Here is a 21,129-nt window from a genome sequence, read left to right on the forward strand (position 1 = left end):
GGGAACTGAAACCAAATTTTGCGCCTTCTGATCCAGAGGCGTAATCCCAGCACCCTGCATCTTCCCAGCCGTGCAGGCTCCTTGCTCTCGGGGGGCCCCGCCTGCATTGCAGAGCAAATGGATTGGGTTAACACCCCCGTTGGGGACCTCCCCAAGATGGACTCCTTACTGCTGTTCATCCAGCCGCCCAGCAGGTGGCACTGGAGCGTCGCACATGGTGGACTCCGTTGGTCCCCGTGAACAGGCTGAGTGCAGTGCAGGGCGTGAGGCCCACGCCCCCCGTGGCTGGCTCTGTGTCCGTGGCAGGGACACTTCAGGCAGCCCCGTGTGCGTATCCGGTGGCACTGCAGATTTGAAACACCAGCCAGGCTGTCCATTTGAGCCTCCCTTCCCAAGCCGAGGGGGTTCCCTCTGCCTGATCTCCTCCCTCTCCCAGCTGCTGTTTGGCCACGCGCCACATGGGACTGGGGAGCCCACGCTCTGCCTCCACGGTCTAGCCGCTTCGTCCCAGCCCCATGCCTAGCACCGCCAGTGGGGGGCCCACAAACAGCAACGGGGCAGGTTGTTAGGCTCGGACAGGGCCAGCCTTAAGGCCCATACTCAGGGCGCCGTAGCCAGAGGGTGAGGGCCCCTGGGCATGGGTGTTGCTGGGCAAAGGGGGATCAGGGTGGCAGGACATGCTGGACGCGCAGGGATGGGGTTGGGGGAACAGGTAGGAGGAAAGTGCAAAGGTTGAGATTCAAGGGGCACAATGCAGGGATTAGTGGCAAAGGGGGCACAGGGATTGGGGAGCCCATGGGTGCCAGGGGAAACGGGTGGCACTATGCCCACAGATGCCAGGGGCACCAAAACGCAAGTTTGCCCAGGGTGCCATTTTCCCTAAGGCCAGCCCTGTGCTGGGAGCCTGGCATGGCTGCATCTGCCTTGGGACACATGGGCTGGGAACACAGGGCCCAGGAAGGTCGCCCCTGAACCAAGAGAGCTGTCAGCTCCGGGGGTGAGAGCGGGGAGCCACGCGGTATTGAGGATCAGAGCTTTAAGGGCTGGATTGGGGGGGGGGGGCGGGAGTCTCTTAAGGTCCCTTCCAGCCCTACCCTTCCATGGCTCTGTTAGGGGCACTGGTGGATTAGCCACAGGCCCCTGGGGCCTGTGCTCAGGGCCCCACACAATTAAGGGACCCTGGAATAATGGGCTCCCTGCCCCCAGCAGGATAGCAGGGGTATGGGGGGAAGCCCTTGTGCCCCAACTCCACTCTGCTCCTCAGCAGCAGCACTGGACAGCTGGGGAATCCCTAGCACCAAGAGCCCCGCTGCAGCCCCTGGAGGGGAGGAGCTCTGGCTCTCCACCGCGGCCTCAGGGCTTGTCACTCCCCGCTGCCGCTCTGACCCTTGGGGGGGGGGCAGAGCTTCTCTGGTCTTGGGGTCACGGTGGGGGGTGGCAGAAAGGAGCAAATGAGGGCAGAATGGGGCAGGCCTGTGGGCGGAACAGTGATGGACAGTGGAGGTGGGGCAGCAGGCGGAAGGCATGCGGGGGCCATATTAGTTCTGGCCCAGGGCTCCACCAAACGTTAACCCACCTCTGGTCAGGGGTAAGGTGCCCCATCCTGGACCAACCCAACCCAGGGCCGGAGAACTGGGGCCAGAACACAAGAGCGTTCATGAGCTGTCGCGGGCGGCACACCCAGAGATCAGAGTGGCAGCCCAGGTCAAGACGTCCGGAGTAGGGTTGCCAACTTTCTAATGGCACAAAACTGCACCCCCCCTCCCACCCCTTTCCCAAGACTCCCCCCTCCCATTCTCTGATGCTTCCTGTCCCCCTCCCTCAGTCTCTTATTTCCCCTGGGTTGTGATGCAGGGGGGAGGAGGAGCTTGAGGGCTCTGGGTGGAGCCAGAATTGAGGGGTTCAGGCTGTAAGAGAGGGCTCTGGGCTGGGGACTTGGGCACAGGGGCTGAGGGCACCTGCTAGTGGTGCAGGCTCTGGGATGGGCCAGGGATGAAGGGGTTGGGGTGCAGGAAGGGGTTCTGGGCTGAGGCAAGGGGCTGGGGTGTGGGAGGTGGTTTGGGGTCCAGGGCCAGCACCAATCACCACAGTTCCAGACCAATGGGAGCGGCAGTGTGCCTAGGGGCCACAGGGACCCATCCGCCACCTCCAGGAGCTGCATGGAGTCTGCTTTAGCCCTGCCCGCCGGCTGCGCTGCCATCCCTACTACTCACGTCCTGGGCGGCAGGGCCGGCTCCGTTTTTAACCAGGTGTTCCAGTCAAAAGCCAGATGCCTGGCAACCCTGAGCGGGGCCTGCTAGTGCCAGTGCGACAGTCCTAGGCAAGACAAATCCCACCGGCACAGACGGCTCCCCATGCTTCTGCCTGGTTTAAACCGAAGCAGGGGCCCGATCAAGGCTGTAGCCCATCCCTGCCCCAGAGCTGATCTAAATTATATCCGTGCCCCCAGACACACAAACAACATCCCAACACCCACCCGCAGAAAGACACCAACCCCCTCACAGACGCACAACACCCCCATCACAAAGGTGTGATGCAGTGGGGACTGGGTTCACTCTGTGTGCTTTATGTCGTGTGTCATTTCTTTGTTCTGTAGTAACCTTGTGGGTGGGCCTCAGTTTCCCTGGGCACTGCACCAATCCCTGGATGGGCATGGGAATTTCGGGGTGGGTGTCTCCCAAATGTACACAAGGGCCGATGCTTTCTGTAACCTAAGCCTGGGAGGGGGTCTAACCAGGTGACACCTTTTGCCCGGGGAGCTGGACAAAGGCTGGAGGCGAGGCCGGCTGCAGAGCTGCAGCGAGCTTCTGGGTGTGTGGGTTAGTCTGGCTGGCGTGGGGTGCAGAGATGGGGCCCTTGGCTCTGACCCCCCCTCCCAGAGACCGATGGTGCTGGCTGCTTCTGGTTCCTGTGCTGAGGTGTCTGTGCTGTGTCCCTGTGAACCAATAAACCTGCTGTTGCGCCTACTGGTTAGGTGTCTCAGCTGACTGAGGATGTGGGTGCAGGGCCCAATGACTTCCCTTGCCTGCGCGACAAAAGGTAAATATGCATGCCTTTTGCACAGGGCATGCAGACACAGTGCTCCAGGGCAGACGTGACACTCCCATGGCTGCACAAAGACAGAATCCCCCCCCCCCCACAGACCCAGTGCCCCCCAGCAAAGACCTGCCACAGTGTCCTCCTGTCACAACCACCTGGGCAAATTTAACAGGCAGAAACAAAAATGTGTGCTCTCCCCTCACTCTCCCACTGTGGGGCTGCTCCAGAAAATCGAGGCAATTCACATAGCTGGGGTTGCGTATCTTGAATCCGTTTTCTCCAGCCGTGGAGACCTGGCCTGACATAGATGACCACAGGTTGTGCCTCCTTTAGCCTCCAGCTGCCAATTTGCCCTGCACTGGACCATGGTGGCCACTGTGAATTTTGCGGCAGATGGGGAGCAACTGGGTTTTAGGAACCTCCCGCTTTGGCTACACCTTTCAACTTAACCCCTGCCTCCGCCTTTCCCCACTTCTACCCCTGCGCACCTTCGGAACCAGGAGATCCTGCAAGAGGAGGGTTGGATCCATGTGGTCAGAGAAATCCTGCATCAGGATGTTCTGCCTCTAAGGTGTTTTTTAAAAGAGTGGAGTGATTATTTGATGAGACAGAACTGGAGTTCTGGAATCCCTTAAACTGTGCTTTGAGACCTGGCCATGGTACTGAAATAGCCCTGTTTTCCTCCGTCACAGACAGCCTGTTGGTGAGCCACAAAGACCAAGTGTCCATGCGGGTTCTCTGTGGGCTGTCTCTGATAAGACTGTTGACCTGGGATTTGGTCTCCCCGTTCTTTTGGCTCACAGGCCCCAGCGGATAATGTTTGGTGACTGGTATTCTGCTTGGAGGATGCCCTTGGTACGTATAGGACCACTAGTTCTGTTCCCCTAGCTCTGCTATCCATTTTCCATGGCAGGCCACTGCAGATGATCATGAGATTAGGGCTGGCCGGCAAACCAGGAATTCCACTTCACAATTTCCAGTTTTCGGAACTTGCTTTTGTTCGGAAGAAGAATAGACCCAAGACCTTTCCACATTTTTTTGTGAAAAAACCCCACAAGAGGAAGCTACCCCAGAATAGCTGATAGCCTGATGTTTACAGCATTAACATAAGAACAGCCAGACTGGGTCAGATCAAAGGTCCATCTAGTCCAGTAACCTGTTGTCCAATGATAACCAATGCCAGATGCCCAACAAGGAGTGAACAGAGCAGGCAATCATCAAGGGCGTGTCTAAACTACATGGCTCCATCGATGAAGCCATGTAGATTAGGCTGATCGGCAAAGGGAAATGAAGCCACGATTTAAATAATCGTGGCTTCATTTAAATTTAAATGGCTGCCACGCTGAGCCGACAAACAGCTGTTCAGCTGTTTGTCGGCTCAGCGCACTAGTCTGGATGCTCCCGCGCCGACCTGAAAGCCCTTTATCGACCTCCCCGTTATGCCTCGTCAGATGAGGTTTACCAGGGAGGTCGATAAAGGGCTTTCATGTCGGCAGAGGAGCGTCTAGACTGCCCCGATCTGCCAAGTAACAGCTGATCGGCAGAGCGGGGCAGCCATTTAAATTTAAATGAAGCCGCGATTATTTATTTCCCTTTGCCGAACAAACAAATCTACATGGCTCCGTCAACAGAGCCATGTAGTATAGACATACCCCAAGTGATCCCTCTTCTGTTGCTCACTTTCAGCCTCTGACAAACAGGCTCAAGACACCATTCCTACCCATCCTGGCTAAGAACCATGGATCTAACCTCCATGAATTTATCTAGTTCTTTTTTGAACCCAGTTAGGATGAGTCTACAAAGCAGGGCGTAACTCAAAATAACCTACGCAAATTGAGCTACATCAATTGTGTAGCTTATTTTGAAATTGGGAGTGTCTACACAGCACATATTTCGAAATAGAGCTCTCTTCCTCTGACTTCCTTACTCCTCGTACAGTGAAGGTTACAGGAATCGGTGCATGAAGTCCTCCAGCTTGACAGTATTTCGACATCATTTCGAAATAAGTCCCTGCTCTGCAGACACAGATTAAGTTAGTTAAAAAAAAAATACTAGTGATTTTGAAATAATGTTGCTGTGTAGATGTACCCTTAACGGCCTGGTCTTCACAGCATCCTCTGGCAAAGTTCACCTAGAGAGGTCAGGGATTTGAACCTTGTTAGAATATTGATATTCAGGCCTGCCTATTCTTTTAGAAGGTAGGTGTATTCTGACCCTTTTGCTAATTACAGGGATATAAAACAAGGACTCAGAATCACAGTCTGCCTGTGCATGATGGCTTTGTTCTTACGCTCAGGCTTTCTATTATGCAGCAGGGGCATCCATAAACGGGGAAACCGACAGTCACGTCCTGATATATTCCAAACCAGTCACACTGACATAAGGCGATTTGGGATTGCTAGAAAGGCCATCCAATCTATCGCCTCCAGATAAAGGGAGGGGCCTGGAAGATTTAAAGAAAACTCAAGCTGAGGGGCTTCTGTCTGGCCAGGACCCACTTGAGGCTGTGAAAGCTTTATTGTCTTGTTGGTATGCTCCCCACCCCTCTGTGGTTTATCTGCATGGCCTTTGTCCAGTTCTTGGATTGTTTCTGTCTGCCGGATAATTAATTTTGCTGGATGTAAACCAATAAGGTGGTGAGATGGAACGGGGTAGCTAATCATGTTACAATAGGTCCGTAGAATGATTGGTTAAGGCAACGGGTTTCAAACTTCTTTTCTCATGACCCCTTTGAAGAAAATTGTTGTTGTCCCATGACCCAATGTAATTTGACTACAGTGTGGGCTCTGGGCTGGGGCTGAGAGTGACAGCTTTGGGGTGTAAGAGGGGGCTCTGGCTTTGGGAGAGGGCGGGGGCAGAAGGGGCTTGCCTTGAGAAGCTCCCAGTCAGCGGTGCAGTGGGGGTGCTAAGGCAGCTTCCTGCCACTCCTGCCGGACCATGCTGCACCACAGAGCAGCCAGCAGTAGGTTCCCAGTCAATGGGAGTGTGGAGCTAGTGCTCTGGGCAGGGGCAATGCTCGGAGCCCTGTGCATTCTCCCACACACACCTAGGAACCAGGCCTGCTGCTGGCCGCTTCTGAGACATAGCACAGGCTGTGGTGCCAGGACAGGCAAGTAGCTGCCTTAGCACCCCCACTGCTCCCGATCCCCCTGAACCAACAAGACCCAGTGCCCGGCATTCTACCAGCCAGTGCTAGGTTATGACCCCTAGTTTGCAAATCACCGGGTTAAGGTGTACCTGAAAATATTACTATGTACATTGCAGGCAAGCAGGAAGTAAAGGGGAAAAACAGAAACTGGATTCATGCTTGGTGTATAACTGTCACCGGGTGGATTTGAACCTAGGACCTCTGAAGCAAAGTATAGGAGCGTCTATCCTCTGAGCTAAAAGCCAGCTGACTCCTCAGCTGTGCTGTAGAGGTCTCTTGGTCTGAACTGTTGCCGTGGTCTCGGTACCACTTGCATTGCTCAGTAACCACACTAGGGCTATGTCTACACTCATGGCTTCTTATATGAGTAATATGCAAATGAGGCTAAGCGTGGAATATCGCTGAGCCTCATTTGCATATCTAATGAGCCACCGTTTTTTTCAGAAGAGACTCTTGCGCAAGAAGGAGCGTCTACACTGCCCCTTCTTGCGCAAGAAAAACCCTCTTGTGCAATGCCATTACACTTATTACTTTTCAGGAAGAACGGCATTGCACAAGAGGGTTTTTCTTACGCAAGAAGGGGCAGTGTAGACGCGCCTTCTTGGCAAGAGCCTCTTCTGAAAAAAATGGTGGCTCGTTAGGTATGCAAATGAGGCTCGGCGATATTCCATGCTTAGCCTCATTTGCATATTACTCGCGCAAGAAGCTGCGAGTGTAGACATAGCCTAGGGCTGTGTCTACACTGGCAAGATTTTGTGCAAAAGTGGCTACTTTTGCGCAAAATCTTGCCGCCTGTCTACACTGGCCGCAAGTATTAGTGCAAGAACACTGACGTCGTAATGTACAAAATCAGTGCTTCTTGCACAAATACTCTGACGCTCCCGCTCAGGGATAAGTCCTCTTGCGCAAGTGTTCTTGTGCAAGAGGCCAGTGTAGACAGGTAACATCAATGGCCATTGGAGCTTTCTTGCACAAGACAGCGTCTACACTGGCACGGATGCTTTTGTGCAAAAGCAAATCTTTTGCACAAAGGCACATGCCAGTGTAAACACTCTCTTGCGCAAATACTTTTAACGGAAAAACTTTTCCATTAAAAGTATTTGCGCAAAATCATGCCAGTCTAGACGCAGCCTAGGTGTGTGAGTTACACTTGCCGGAAGCTAACCCCAAATAAGCAGTGAATTGTTTGTGTCTCCGGACTTAGGGTGTTGCTGTTCTCTGTTTGCACGAGGAGGGCCAGGGGAGTGGGAGGGGGAAGGGATAAGCCCTCTAAGGCTGTGTCTAGACTACATGCCTCTGTCGTCAGAGGCATGTAGATTAGACACATAGGCAAAGGTAAATGAAGCCGCGATTTAAATGTTCGCGGCTTCATTTACATTTACATGGCTGCCGCGCTGAGCCGACAAACAGCTGATCAGCTGTTTGTCCGCTCAGCGCGCTAGTCTGAACGCTCCCCTGCCAACATCAAAGCCCTTTGTCGGCAGCCCCGTTATTCCTCGTGGGATGAGGTTTACCGGGGCTGCCGACAAAGGGCTTTGATGTCGGCAGGGGAGCGTCCAGACTAGCGCGCTGAGCTGACAAACAGCTGTTCAGCTGTTTGTCGGCTCAGCGCGGCAGCCATGTAAATGTAAATGAAGCCGCGATCATTTAAATCGCGGCTTCATTTACCTTTGCCAAAACAACAAATCTACATGGCTCCGTCGACGGAGCCATGTAGTTTAGACGTACCCTGTCATCAGGGTCTGAGAAACAGCTCCAAGCATGAGGTTTGTTAGCTGTTTTGCCATGGGGTGACCTCTAGTCCTATCACCACCAAACGGAGATGGCTACTACTCTGGCTAGACCCTGTGGCTACTCAACATAGCTCTGGACCGTCACACGGCAGACAGCCATCCCAAAAGCGGCTTGTCTGCCGAGACTCACAAGCCAAGTTGGTTGCAATTTTCTTTCATGCCAAATTGGATTTCCCATTAAATAAATGCTGTGGAAAGCGTCGGCTTGCCTCAGATATTCCTCATTGTTTGGAGGGGGGTTCAGGGCAGCCTCCTCAACCTCACGGGGGTGTAGTCGCCCCTGGAGCAGGGCAGAAGGCCCCGGCGAGGAGGCCGAGCTCACACAAATAAATACAACTCACGCCAGGAAGCAAAGGAGCGGAGGCCAGTGTGTTTGAAGCAGCCAGTGCTGAGTTTCTTCCCCGACTAATGAGAGCCAGCTGGGATGCCTGTGTTGATGCCGCCCACCCTCTGGAGCGGCCCTTGAAGCCTGGTGGGATCTGAACAGAAAAGAAGCCCCAATTAAGGCCTAGCACAGGGAGAGTTCCCCACACAAAGCCGCCCGGCTTCCAGGGGGCTTGTGCCATCTGCCTGGCAGCCGGATGCCCGCCACTGAGCAGTGGGAGAACAGAGGAGGAGACGCCCCAGGAGGGCACCCAACTCACACAGGGAAGGCAGAACAACAGCCCAGGCGTGCCTGGGAAATAACCAACCCAGACAGCAGCAATAGGCTATTGGAGGAGGGGAAGGTTGCTTGGGGAAAGCCAACATGGGTGATTGGGGCTGGGGCAGGGGGCCTGGAAGAATTGGGTTGGCTGAGGAGGACAACAGCCCTGTTGTGTCCCCATTCTGTGTGGGTTCCCGGCCCACACAATCAAACAACTGCCCCCCCCCCCCCTTCCTGGCCCTTTATGCCTCCTCTCCTTCACTTCTTCCCCATCTCCCCCGCCCTCTGGCTCCACATCCCTGTTTGCATCGCCTCTCTCTAGCCCAGGGCTCCCTCCTCTCTCTGCCCTCCCCACCCCCACCCGTCTGCCTGCGCCCCCACCCTGTGTGTGTGTGTCTGTCTCTCCCTGTGCCCCGAGGTCCTCGTGGGCGGCACTGATCCCTGCCATGATCTTCTTCCTTTTTCCCTCTCTCGGCTCAGTGGGGTCTGCAGCCAGCTCCCCCGTTGCTCAGAGATGCGGAGGCAGTTGCTAAGAGACAGCGCCACGTCAGTACCTGGTCCTCGAGGAAAAAAAAAAAAAAAGATTGAGAGAGAAAGAAGGAGGAGGAGGTGGGGAAAGACCTGGCTGAATTAACAGACTCAGCAGCAGCTCCGGCTGCAATTCAAGGAGAGTCGCTACCGTTCCCTCCCCTCGTCGCTCGCCCACGCCTCCCAAGAGAGGGACAGACAGAGGTGCGGACAGACAGGGAACAGGAGGGGGGCGGTAGTCAGAGGCTGCCCAAGGCCCCAGAAGCCACTGAGGAGAGGAGAAGGATGCCTGCCGGGCTGAAGAACATGGGGACACCTAGGAAGAGGGGAGACACTTTGCATCACAGCTTCTTTGCAGATCTCCTTGGGCCAGAGTGAGTAGCTGGCTGGTGCTAACAGGGCGGGATACGGGGAGGGAGGGAGGGAGGGAGAGGGGGCTGGGAGGGAAGGAGCAGGCTGGGTGTGTCCTGAAGGGCAGCAGGCGGGGGAGGAAAGGGGGTTGTCCTCGGGGTCTGTTGTGCTTTGCAGGCAGGGCGTGGACGGTGGAGGAGGGAGAGCTGTGGCTGCGTGGCAGGAGGTGGGCTGCAGCCCTAGGGGAGAAGAGGAACCTGTCTGCCTCAGAGGCAGGCGGGCACGGGAGGAGGCTGGTCCAGCGAGCAGCTTTTCTGGCCCAACAGGGCAGGGCCAGGCAGAGGTGCTGTGTTACGGGGGTGCAAGGGGAGGCTGGGGGTGCAGGCAGGGGTGTCCCTGGGAAGAGAGAGATGGAGGGAAGGGAAGATGGGCCCAGAGGGCAAGAGAGACAGAAAGGGAAGGAGGCCGACACCAGGAGAAGGAGACTGGAATAGCAGAGGGTTCTTGAGGTCACTGGCAGGCCTCCGCAGCGGTGGAGAGGGGCCCAGAAGAGAAAGAACAAGGGGAGCCAGGGGGCGGGGGAGCCGGGGCTTTGGTGGGGGCAGGCCCCAAGCTGGGACAGCCGGCAGCCTGCAGGGCAGGATCCAGAAGCACTGGCAGAGCAAGGACTGATGCAGAGCAGGGAGGGGCCTGCTGGGACGGGATCCTGGGATTGTCAGAGCTGCCGGGCAGGACTGAAGGGCCGGTAAGGTAGGCGAATGCTTCCTCTCGGTGCTAGGCTCTGCCTTCAGGCAGGTCCTGCAGCTGGAGGGTCCCTTCCCCCAAGGTCAGTGCAGCGGGGGCCACAGTTCTTTCACGGCCTAGGCCTTTCCCACAAGATCTGTGCACGGACGTGAGGGGCCTCAGCAAAGCTGCGTGAAGCCAGCCTGGGGGAGCCCCCGGAGCTGCACGTCGGGACTGAGGGGCATCAACAGAGCAGGGCTGCGGAAGGGAGCTCGGTGCCGAGATAACCAAGGGCTGCAGGACAGGGACGGAGGGGCGATGGCTCAGCTCTGGGCGTGGGGGACCCTGAGGCTGGGAGCAGGTCAGGCCTGAAGGGCATCAACCGAGCTGGCCAGGGACTCGAGCTGCAGGAAGCAGGGGGTGTTTCAGGACGGAGCAGGGTGAATAGGGCGGAAGGACAGACAGGGCTGCAGACACAGGAGAACGTGAGGTGATTCCCAGCCGTCCCCTGCTCTCCTCCCCTGGCTGGAAGTTGAAAGGAGACTGATGCAGCCTGGGAATGAGGGGTAGTTCTTTTAACAGGGGGAGCAATTAACCATTGGAACAATTTACTACGGATCGTGGGGGATTCTCCACCACCGGCAATTTTTCCTCCGGAGATGAGCTGTCTCTCGGAAAGCTCCGGGCTTTGGGGGCCATTCTCTGGCTTGCTCCAGGCTGGAGGATCCTCCCGGATCCCGTCTGGCCTTGGACCTTAGGAGCATATCCACACACCCAGCGGGTCCATGACCTCCTTGCTGCATCTGATTCCTTTCTCTTTCCTTGGCAGGACACGCAGCTGGAGCCCTGTGGCTGCCTGCTGGGAGGGAAACACGGCGTGAAAGACAAACCAGCAGCCGATACCCCTCCCTTTCCTCCTGGATCCCCCAAGACGGGCCAGTGCTACTGGCCTGGCCCCTCCCATGCTGCAGAAATCGCGGCCTCAGAAAGGGCTCTCGTCTCCAGCCTTAATTTCTCCTGATCGTCTCAAGAACATTTGCCCCAAGCACAGACCCTCTGAGGAGTCTATATCGTCATCCTCCCAGGGTTTGACCATCCATGTGGCGCACCTGTTCGCTGGATTTCAAATGCCCTTTCTCTGCTCTGGCATTAATGAGCACTGCACGCCTCCAGGCAAAGGCCTGTGGCTCCTGTTGTGTTGAAGCTGGATTTGCTTTGCAATTAAAATACACCTTTGGTTTCCGTGGGGCTAAATCCCTTGGCCTAGCTCCAGTGACACCCGGTCTGCAGCGGACATACACATGAAAGGGAATGAGGAAGTTTCTTTCCTGGGCTCAAAGCTCTGTCCCCGGAGCGTTAACGAACCGGAAGAAAAATTCCCGGCTTCTAGTTGCTTTCTGCCCATCTTTGAACACCCGAAGGGCCGATAGAGGGTGTCGACGGATGGATGTGGCTACGTTTCTTTCGGCTCGCCGCTTCGCAGGCTTGGCAGGGTGACAGCAAGCAGGCATCCAAATGGGCTACTAAAGCTGTGTCCGAAGCGGCAGGGCCCTGTGGTTCCTGGCCTAGGAAACACACCTCCGTGGCGTAAAAGTGGCCCTGGAACATGAGGGACAATGGTTCCAAGGCCCAGCTTTGGCCTGCCGCCGGCATGTAGCCGCTTTTGCCCGTGAGTGACTCCCGCATACTCCTTGCCCTGCCTCGGTGCATCATGTTGCTCCTGGCCAACTAAAATGGGCCCAGGTTGCACCTGGCTGTGGGGCGAGGGCCCCCAGTCCCGCTGTGCCTCTGCCATGCTTCTGGCCCCCTTCCTGGTTGCCGTAGCCACAGCCTTCTCTGGAGCCTGTGCCAGCTGCCCCGTCCTCTGCATCTGCCGCAGCCAGATGGTGGATTGCAGCGGGCAGCGGCTCTTCTCGGTGCCTCCTGACCTGCCCCTAGACACCCGCAACCTGAGCCTGGCACATAACCGCATCGCCACCATCCCCCCGGGCTACCTCACCTGCTACGCTGAGTTGAGGGTGCTGGACCTCCGGAATAACTCCCTGGCGGAGCTGCCGGCCGGGCTCTTCCTGACCGCCAAGCGGCTGGTCCACCTGGACCTAAGCTACAACAACTTCAGCCATGTAGCCGCCAACATGTTCCAGGAGGCCCACGGCCTGGTGAGGATCGACCTGAGCCACAACCCGTGGCTGCGAAAGGTGCACCCCCAGGCTTTCCGGGGGCTGGCCCAGCTACGGGACCTAGACCTCAGCTACGGGGGACTGTCTTTCCTCAGCCTGGAAGCCCTGGAAGGTCTCCCGGGGCTGGTGACCCTGCAGATTGCGGGCAACCCCTGGGTGTGTGGCTGCACCATGGAGCCGCTCCTGAAATGGCTGAGGAACCGCATCCAGCACTGCTCCTCAGGTAGGTGGCACAGGATGGGAAGGGAAAGGCCTCTGTCGCCTCCCGACGCCAGCCAGAGGGTCCCAGGTAGAGCCCTCCTCAAACAGCACAGGGGGGCTGCAGGTCGGGATGGAGGGACACTTGCAGAGCTGGGTGCAGAGAGAACCCAGGGCTGAGATGGAAGGAGGCTGTGGATTAGGACTGAGGGACGTCCACCGAATGGTGTGGGGGGGGGGCCCAGGGCTAGAATAGTAGGCCAGGAAATGGACAGGGACCGAAGTGCATTGGGAGAGCGGTGGGGGGAGCCAGGGCATGGAATAGCAGGGCAGGCTGCAGGACTAGAGGGGGGGCCTGGGAACAGCTGGATGTGTCAGGGCGTCCTAGGCCGGAATTGCTGAGGGGTTGCCGAGGGACGTGGGTGGCAGGTAGAAGAGGCCCCAAACTGGCCCCACCCACACACTGCTCCCTGCTTCAGCGTAGCTCCTGGGTTGACCCCGGACTTCAGCTGCACTGACACTGGGTCAGGGCTTCCTGCCTGTGCTCCAGGGCCAGGGAGGCTCAGACCACTTGCCACACACCCTCCCCGTGCTCCAGGGCCGGTGAGGCTCCTGTGGGGGGGCTGGAGACCTGCCCTTGAAGCAGGGGGTGGCTTGCAGTAGGACGGGGGAAGCTGGAGATATGTCCCTGCAGTGTGGGGGAGGGCATGGCTCCCGCAGAAGGCAGGGCCTTGGGTGGAACAGACCGGCCAGGTTGTTGCCTCCCACGGCCGTAGGTTTATCCATCGCCCATGGGAGAGGAGGATTAGGACCGGGTACTGGAGTGGTTGCTGCAGGGCGGGACAGACGCACACTGAACTGGGTGGGAATAGAAGCCATTTGAACCCACTGGCCTTGGAAGGTTTGGCTTTGCCTATCTCAGTCCCTGCAATGGCAGATCCATTTAGTCGGCAGTGGGACCCGTAAATCCTCATTTCCTCCCCCTCCCTCTGCCCGCTGTCGAGTCGTACGTTATTAGTTAGCGCCTGCCCTTGCTGATCACACAGGCTGCCAACTGCAGGGGCTGTGGTGGGCGGGAAAATTCTCCCCGGAGTTCCTGCAGCTGCCGTAGATCCTCTCCCCAGCTAGACACCCTCTCTCAGGTCTGAGGCTCCCTCCTACGGCTGATCCTCAATCCATTCTCGAGAGCCCTTTGCCTGAATAACAGCAGCGATTGCCGGGGAGGGCTCTCTCCCATCCTACGCTTGCTAGGGTTTCCCCACATGTGGGCTTCAGGATAACAACACAGCCGAGTCTGATGCCACATCATTATCTGGTGCCTTTGTCGCCTGGAATCATGATGCTATTTGGAGGCTGCTAATGATAATGCCTTTTGCCAACGGGGCACACAGGGGTGATATTGTGTTGTAGAGATGTTCTAGCTAATTTAGCCATCTGCCCATCTGTTTTGTACTTGCTCCCTTGGTATTATGGCCGCCAGGACAAAAATTCTTCCAAAATTTGGAGAACCTCCCGTTTTCAGTGCCCAGCGTGTGTCTCTGGTTTTCAGAGTCAGACACTGCAGTTCTCACAAACTTCAACCAGAGGCAGAGATGGAAAACAGGCCTTTGTGTATCTCTAGGCCCAAAAGCTGGAAGCCCCAAAATTGAATAGACACCTTGGAGAGTGGCATGGGGAGGGTGTCATATCCTGGGGGGGTCACTCTGGAGTTGCATCATGCTGGTGTTGAGTTGGGTCGACTTCCATGACCTCATGTCAGGTGGGGCTTGGCAAACATCTCAGCTTTCAGTGCTGCCCTGTGGGGATGTAGGTGATGTGTTGTGACATCATAATGAGGGGTTCTTATTGGCATTGTGATGCAGAGGTGCTGTGTTGTGGCGTCATGCTATGAACATCACCACAGCTACCTCTGACTACCCCCAGAAGAGAAAGCTGAAACGGGGTTGTCATGACAAGGATCGTACTTTTGGCCTTTCACTTAAGGATCTAATAGCCCTTTAGAGAAAGAGGAGAATATTATCAGCCTCCTTTTACAAGCGGTGAAACGGAAGTGAGACAGGCTAAGGGACTTAGCCAAGTTCACCCCTGGAGTTTATCTCAGAACTGGGAACAGATGGATGTTGGACCTGCTAGAGCCAATGTTACCTGCGTGGAGTAGAGGGATAATTCCCCTCTCCTTTCTCTCATCTGTCCGTTTCTCATTGCAGATTCCCAGCTGGCCGAGTGCCGGGCCCCACCCGAAGTGGAGGGCGCCCCTTTGTTCTCGCTCACAGAGGAGAGTTTCAAGGCCTGCCACTTGACCTTGACTTTGGACGATTACCTCTTCATTGCCTTTGTGGGATTCGTGGTCTCCATTGCCTCCGTGGCCACCAACTTCCTGCTGGGAATCACCGCCAACTGCTGTCACCGCTGGAGCAAGGCCAGCGAGGACGAGGAGATATAGACGCCCGGCCCTGGCCACAGTGCCCCTCCCCCCAGTGATGGGGGAGACGGCCTCAAGAGCCGGGGTTGCCTGGCTGGGGGTGGCTATCTGTGCTCCACCACAATTCGTGCCCTTTCCTCCTAGCAACAGCCCCGGGGTGGTCACAAGCTGCTCCGTTCTCTATCCCCGGCAGCAGCCAGCTGAGGATGCCAACCCATCTCTGCTTCCAGTCCCTTCTGAGCTCCCCAGCCACTGTGCCCAGCAGGGCGAGGCCTGTGAGGCAAGATCTAGCCGTGCCTTGTACTAGCCCCTGGCAGCACTGGAGACAGCCAATGAGCCAAGACCTGCCACGTTCACGACACGGATGGGCTGCCACCACCCATGTCGGTCGCCCGTTCTCACCATGTGCTGCACACTCACACGCGACACCCACCCTTCACACATGCTCCCGCCTCCGTGCTAGCTCTTGCACCACATCTGCCAACGAGCCTAAAATGAGAAGCCAGGGGAGAGGGGAATATATATGTCAGGCGTCAAGCAGATTGACAGCAGCCGTGTCTGGTTCTCTTTGTGGCCCTGGGCACTGTGGTAGCCATGGTTGTGATGCGATGAAGAATCCTGAGACATGGTATCTCTGAGGGCCAGAGGCAGGTTTGACTCCGAGGAATAGCCCCACCATAAACATACCATAGTGTGCGTGGAGGAGTAACCAGAGCCCAGGTCTTGCTGTCTTCTGACTGGTCCTTGGCTGGATGGCCGGTGGTGCTGAGGGAGATCCGTCCATGCGTGGTTCTCTAGAGGCAGAGTCGAGACGCTAACAGGGTCAAGGCAACTCTAGTGTTTGAACTTGGCCGGTAGCTTCAGACCCAGGCGCAGAGCAGGGGTGAGGCGCGCTGACCAGCCTGAGGGAGAAGCGGGAGATGGAGTCAGAAGGAGGCTGTGGGTTAGGCCTGAAAGTGTCGGCCGAGCCAGCGGAGAACCCAGGGCTCGGATAGCGAGGAAGGAGCAGAATTAGGATGGAGGCATGTGACACGGAGCTGTGGATAAGAGGGACTGGCGGATCTGAGGCTGGGGGAAGCCCGCACTGGACTAGCAGGGGGCTGCACGTTGAGCACAAGGAGCATTGCCAGACCTGAGGATGAAGGAGAAGCCCAGGAGTGGAATAGAGGAGGGAAGGGAATTGGTGGAGCTGCGGGGGAAACCCACCAGCACTGCAGTAGCAGGCAGGGTGTGGCTGGCATTGAGGGGTGTCAGCAGGGCAGGGGGGAAGCTGGGATAACTTGGGGGCTGCGGCTAAGTCTGAGGGACATTGGCAGGGCCCTACTAGGATGCCGCTAGAGAGCTATTCCTGAGGGGAGGATGACGGTGCAGTCTCAGAGCTGAAACAGCAGGTGGGGCTGCCGGTCAGGCTATCAAGTGCTATGACAGAGCGAGGGCACCCGAAAGGGGCTACTCCCTACTGGTGCTACCCGCATTTGGCTGAGCTCTAGCGGGAGCGCTCTATTTCTCCTCATGGCAGCCCTTAACACTGCAGCTTGAAAAACAAACACGTGCTTTCAAAAAGAAAGGGAAGAGACTTTCCAGCAACTGCTCTGCGTAGCCCGTCTGCCTCCACATGCCTGGAGCATCCGGCATCAGCTCCCCACCCGTAGGTAAGTGGTTATTCGCCTCGCCTTACAGCAGGGGAAACTGAGTCACTGAGCGATTGCCATGATGCTCTTGTGGCCACGTGGCCGTAGCCGGGGATAAAATCCACGACACTCGGCTTCTACCATGCTAAACCTTGCACACACTGCCCTGAAGGAAAACCACTCCCCAATGACTTATCTAAGAACTGGATCAACATGACCAAGAGCATCTGGAGACAATGTCTCATTTTTGGAACTGGCGCCCTTCGACGTCAGCTGCCGCTGGAGACGTTGGATATAACTTTGGGGGCCAGAGAGGCAGGTGCAACTCTGAGGATCAGCCCCACCACAGTGTGGATGGAGGAGAAACCAGAGCATGAAGGATGGGGGAGGACTCAAATGTGCCACTTGCCCCAGCAGAAGAAAGACCTTTGCAGGCGCTAACCATCTCTTAGAGAACTCTGTGTGCTACAATGTATAGCTAATGTATTTTGAGACTTGTATATTTTTTATTTTTGCATAGAACTAGGACCAAACCAGATGCCAAATGCCACCAGAGCTTTCTAGATTATGTCCTTCAGTCTCGCCTACGCCGGAAAGTTAGGAGGTAAAAAATCTGTCCTTGTAGGATCCCGACAGGGCTAAGAAATGAAATGCCTTTAATCCCAAGGTAGATTTACATTCTGTTCTCGTTCGCACATATACCAGGAGCCCTTGCGGGTTCCGTCGTCTAGTTGTCAAAACCCTGAAAGAGCACATAGGTAATGTAGCAGTTGCCTGATCAGAATCAGTGGCCATCCCCTAGCCTTAAGCCCCCTTGGTGGATTTCCTACACGTCTTAAAAACAGGCATTTCTACTCTGGAAAATGAGTGTCCACCTGCCGCCGTCTGAGTCTGCGGCTCTGTCCCTTCTGTGCATCCAGTCAGCCAACTTTAGCAGCTCCAATAAGTGTTGGCTGTTTATTTTATGCTTGTCAGCACGGCAAACTCAGTCCAAGAGAGATTCCACTCCACAAGTAAATGGTGCATTGACTTTGACAATGTGGACACCCCTGGGAACTCCGGTTCCTGTCCTGCCAGCTTGCTTAGCCACCCCCATTATAGCAAACTCCTCAAGCTCAAGTTGGCTGAACTACCATCAGGAGGACAGAGCTCCACATGGAGCAGGCGTTGCTTACACGTCTCTCTGTTTAGATACGTATCGGCCCCCTATTTTGTAGTACCTGAGCACCTCAGAGTCTCGAACGTACTTCCCGCATCCCTGTGAGGCTAAGTGCTGTGAGTGAGAATCTAAGGCACCAGGAGCTTACGTGATTTGCCGAACCTCAGAGAAGGACTGACTGACCGAGGAAGGAATGGGACCCATGGGTAGTAGAACCCTGGATGGCAGCGGGGGCAGCAGAGAAGTCGCTGAGGGCCTACTAAGGTCCACAGGATCTTCCCCACTTCCCAGAGAGGGGAAGAAGCCAATTCACATGGCTTCCGAGAGAAGGGGAGGGCCTCCTCGTGAAACTAGCAAAGTTCCAGGAGAAGAGGGAATGGGTCCCAAGGAAACAGAAGCCAACCAGTCATGCAGGACAGATGCATGGATGAGAGGGGGCTGAGATGGACAATGAAAGAGACCCAGAACGGGACAAGGAGCAGAGAACCCTGGAGCACGCCCATTGATCCAAGCTGAGATTGAAGGGTGCAGTGGATGAGCGAGGGCAAGGAAAATGAACTCCCTCCCCAACTTGACACTTAGATCTTGGAGGAGTTGAGCTGGCAGTGGGAAGCCCTTACAGACGGAGTACATGCGACACAGCCTCACCTTGAGAGGATAAATATGGACCTTCCCTGTCCACCCATCCAGCAGTTTGCACACGGACACTTTCCAGAGTAGACCTGCACCTTGAATTTAATTTCTTTCCCGTGTGTTCAGTGCATGTAGATACAGGACGTGTGTGTGTGTGTGTGTGTATGTGTGTGCACGCACGTGCGTGTGCATGTGGTTTAACACGTGCCAAGCTCAGAGAATCAGCCCCCATCCTTCATGTGCCTATTGCTGTTAGCCCTTCCCACTGTGGCTGAGGGCTCCTCTAGTCCAAATCCAGAATCAGAGGAGCCAGATTGCAAGGGAGATTTCTTTCATGCCTCTTCAATTCTGGATGGGCCTACACCCCAGTGTCCGGAGGGGGCTTTGAGATCTTTTTCACATGACAACACAAGAAAGTCAAGACCCTCCCCACTGAGGCAAGTGCTGGCATATCCTAAGGACATGCTTTTTACTTTTAACAACCCCTTTGCATCCAAAAACCAGCCTCTGTTTCAAAAAGAAACTGTCGTTATTTTTAATCTGTTAATGTCTTAGTAACTATTATTGTCATTCATATGTTTACTTTTTCTTGCTTCCCCTAATTTTTCAGTAAAACATTGTCATTTTTAATCGGTTAATTTCTTATTATTCACTATGATTGTCATTAATGCGGTTTTTTTCCCCCCTCTTCCTCTTTCCCCCCAATTTTTCAGTGGCAAACATCAAAAAAAGGGGAGGGAAAGAAAAGACACCTTAAACCTCACACAGTGAAGACATGAAAATTTTCAAACCTCAACATTTTCCATTATTTCCAAAGAAACTCAATAATAGACATTTAAGTTTTTTCTTCTTTTATCCCTTTTGCTTCTTTTTTTTTTTTTTTCAGTGGGAAAAGGAGATAAAAACAAATGGAAAATGTTGGGGTATTTTTTAAGGAGACGAAAGAAATTAAAACTGAAAACATTTCTCCGAAACAAACATTATCTACAAAAATGTATGTGATTTATTTCAAAAATTTTGCATTTTCCTAAAAAAACCCAATAGTTGAACATCTGTTTTGGTCTCCCCCCCCCCCCCTTTCTTGCTCCTCTTTTCCCTCCCATCTTTTTGTCAGTGGGAAAAGAGCAAAAAAAAGCAGGCAACGTGAGGGAAGAGAGTTAAAAGAAAGGAATAAAACCAAAGGATTTTCAAAACCAAACATTTTAGATGAAAAAAAATATTACCCAAAAATGGAATGAAAATGAAAATGAAATTTTTGAATTCCCCCTCCCAAAAACGTCCATCATTTTCCTCCAGTTGTACTTAGAGGGAACCCCTAGCCAGGTCTACTCTATGATATTTTAGAGTAGACTAAACTAGAAGGACAGCGGGGGGAGGAATCCCAACTTGAGCAACACCTGCAAATTCCTCCGCCCCATTCCTGTGTCATCTCAGCAAAAGAGAGCATTTGCCAGTTTAGTTTATGGCATCCAGGGAGGTGGTGCTGATCTATCGGAACAACTCCTTTTGCCAGGATGGAGTAGCTATACTGTACACGACCACTGTACTGTAGACTAGTTCAGTCTCCTCCAGCCGACTTTCACTGAGCCTCTGGTTGTGATGCCTACAAGGGACCAGCAAAGCAAACCCTCAGAGCTGGGCTATCCCGCTGCTGTTCCAACGGACACAAGGGGGACGTTATGGACAGAGCTGGAGAAATGAGGCCTTTGGGCAAACGTCACCTCCCCGACCCTGCGTGAGCTGGACTGGAGGGGTCGGCTTAGCTGGCCTTTCCTTTCCTTGTATTCATCTCTCTGCCAGCAGCTGTCCTGTGTCATGCTGAGTGTCTATGCTTGGGGGAGGGGACAAAAAAAATCTTTCTACAGAGATTTTATAAGTGTGAACTTTTGTAACTGTGAGAATTTTTTCATAAATGTTTATTGATAATAAAGAGTGAACCGTTTAACCAAGCCCGGGTATGGGCAGGAGCTTGGGATGGGATGGAAGAGGGGAGCAGAACAGGGTATGAGGAAAAAGAGGGGAGGTGTATGGGAGGGAAAAGGGAGGGTATGGGGTGGGTTGTCCTACTCTCAGTTCTATGCTTGTATCCCTTTGACCAAGCGACCTGCATGCTCTATGCCTCAGTTTCCCCCTCTGTAAAATGGCACTAATACTGACCTCCTGGGTACAGCGCTTTGAGATGTATTGATGCCAAGTGCCATATAAAAACGAGGCGGTATTTTTAAGAGCACACGGCTGCTTGGTAGAGAGATAGAGCAAGAGGGGGAGTAGTGGCTATGTGTGTGCAGGGCTACCTGGCGTGTGTGCGTAAGGTACGTGTGTACACAGGAGAGTGAGTTTGCGCTTGTTGGTTGGGGGTGGGGATTTCATGTCAGGAAGGGCTGCAGGTGCACACATAGGCTTTTGCTTGCAGCCGTGCAACAACATCTCTGTCATGGGCACGCTCGAGTTTCTGTGCCCGCTTGAACAAGTGCACCAGAAGGGTGGGGGGGGCGGGGGGGCGAGCAGGCTTTCAAGACAAGGTGTCTTCCCATAAGAAAGAGTCCGTGTGTCTGGGTGTACATTCAGTGAGTGGCTGCACACACGCTCGCAACAGTGTGTCTCCCCGCCGGCTGGATGTGGTTTTCTGTGCACTGGGATGAACGCAGGCCCTTTGAGGATGGACCCATGCACACCCC

The 21,129-nt window shown here is 54.8% G+C and overlaps 1 protein-coding gene and 1 long non-coding RNA gene across 3 annotated transcripts; one reads left to right on the top strand and one right to left on the bottom strand.

The window, feature by feature from the left end:
• Positions 1–1,804: 1,804 nt before the first annotated feature.
• LOC112544780 (uncharacterized) lies at positions 1,805–14,817 on the bottom strand. Of its 2 annotated transcripts, none has more exons than XR_016349721.1 (4): positions 13,617–14,817; positions 9,008–9,186; positions 8,322–8,459; positions 1,805–2,935 (listed from the first exon to the last, which is right to left on the bottom strand). It is a non-coding gene; the product is annotated as an uncharacterized LOC112544780 (long non-coding RNA). The 2 variants fall into 2 exon arrangements; XR_012903720.2 differs by having other exon boundaries at positions 1,808–2,935; positions 14,264–14,817.
• Positions 9,185–20,411, top strand: LRRC55 (leucine rich repeat containing 55). The gene is made up of 3 exons (XM_006116923.5): positions 9,185–9,528; positions 11,058–12,631; positions 14,814–20,411. Exons 2-3 carry the CDS (start codon positions 11,962–11,964, stop codon positions 15,047–15,049), a joined length of 906 nt encoding a protein of 301 aa, XP_006116985.2. The 5' UTR covers positions 9,185–9,528; positions 11,058–11,961; the 3' UTR covers positions 15,050–20,411.
• Positions 20,412–21,129: the final 718 nt, after the last annotated feature.

The sequence above is a fragment of the Pelodiscus sinensis genome, chromosome 5, assembly GCF_052426305.1.
Source record: "Pelodiscus sinensis isolate ZL-2025 chromosome 5, ASM5242630v1, whole genome shotgun sequence".
Classification (NCBI taxonomy): Eukaryota; Metazoa; Chordata; order Testudines; family Trionychidae; genus Pelodiscus; species Pelodiscus sinensis.

Bases quoted from the DNA above. Each gene is read 5' to 3' on its own strand.
- LRRC55 (XM_006116923.5), top strand. From the start codon at position 11,962: ATGGGCCCAGGTTGCACCTGGCTGTGGGGCGAGGGCCCCCAGTCCCGC. The intron at 12,632-14,813 runs GTAGGTGGCACA...TTCTCATTGCAG, and splicing joins CATCCAGCACTGCTCCTCAG to ATTCCCAGCTGGCCGAGTGC.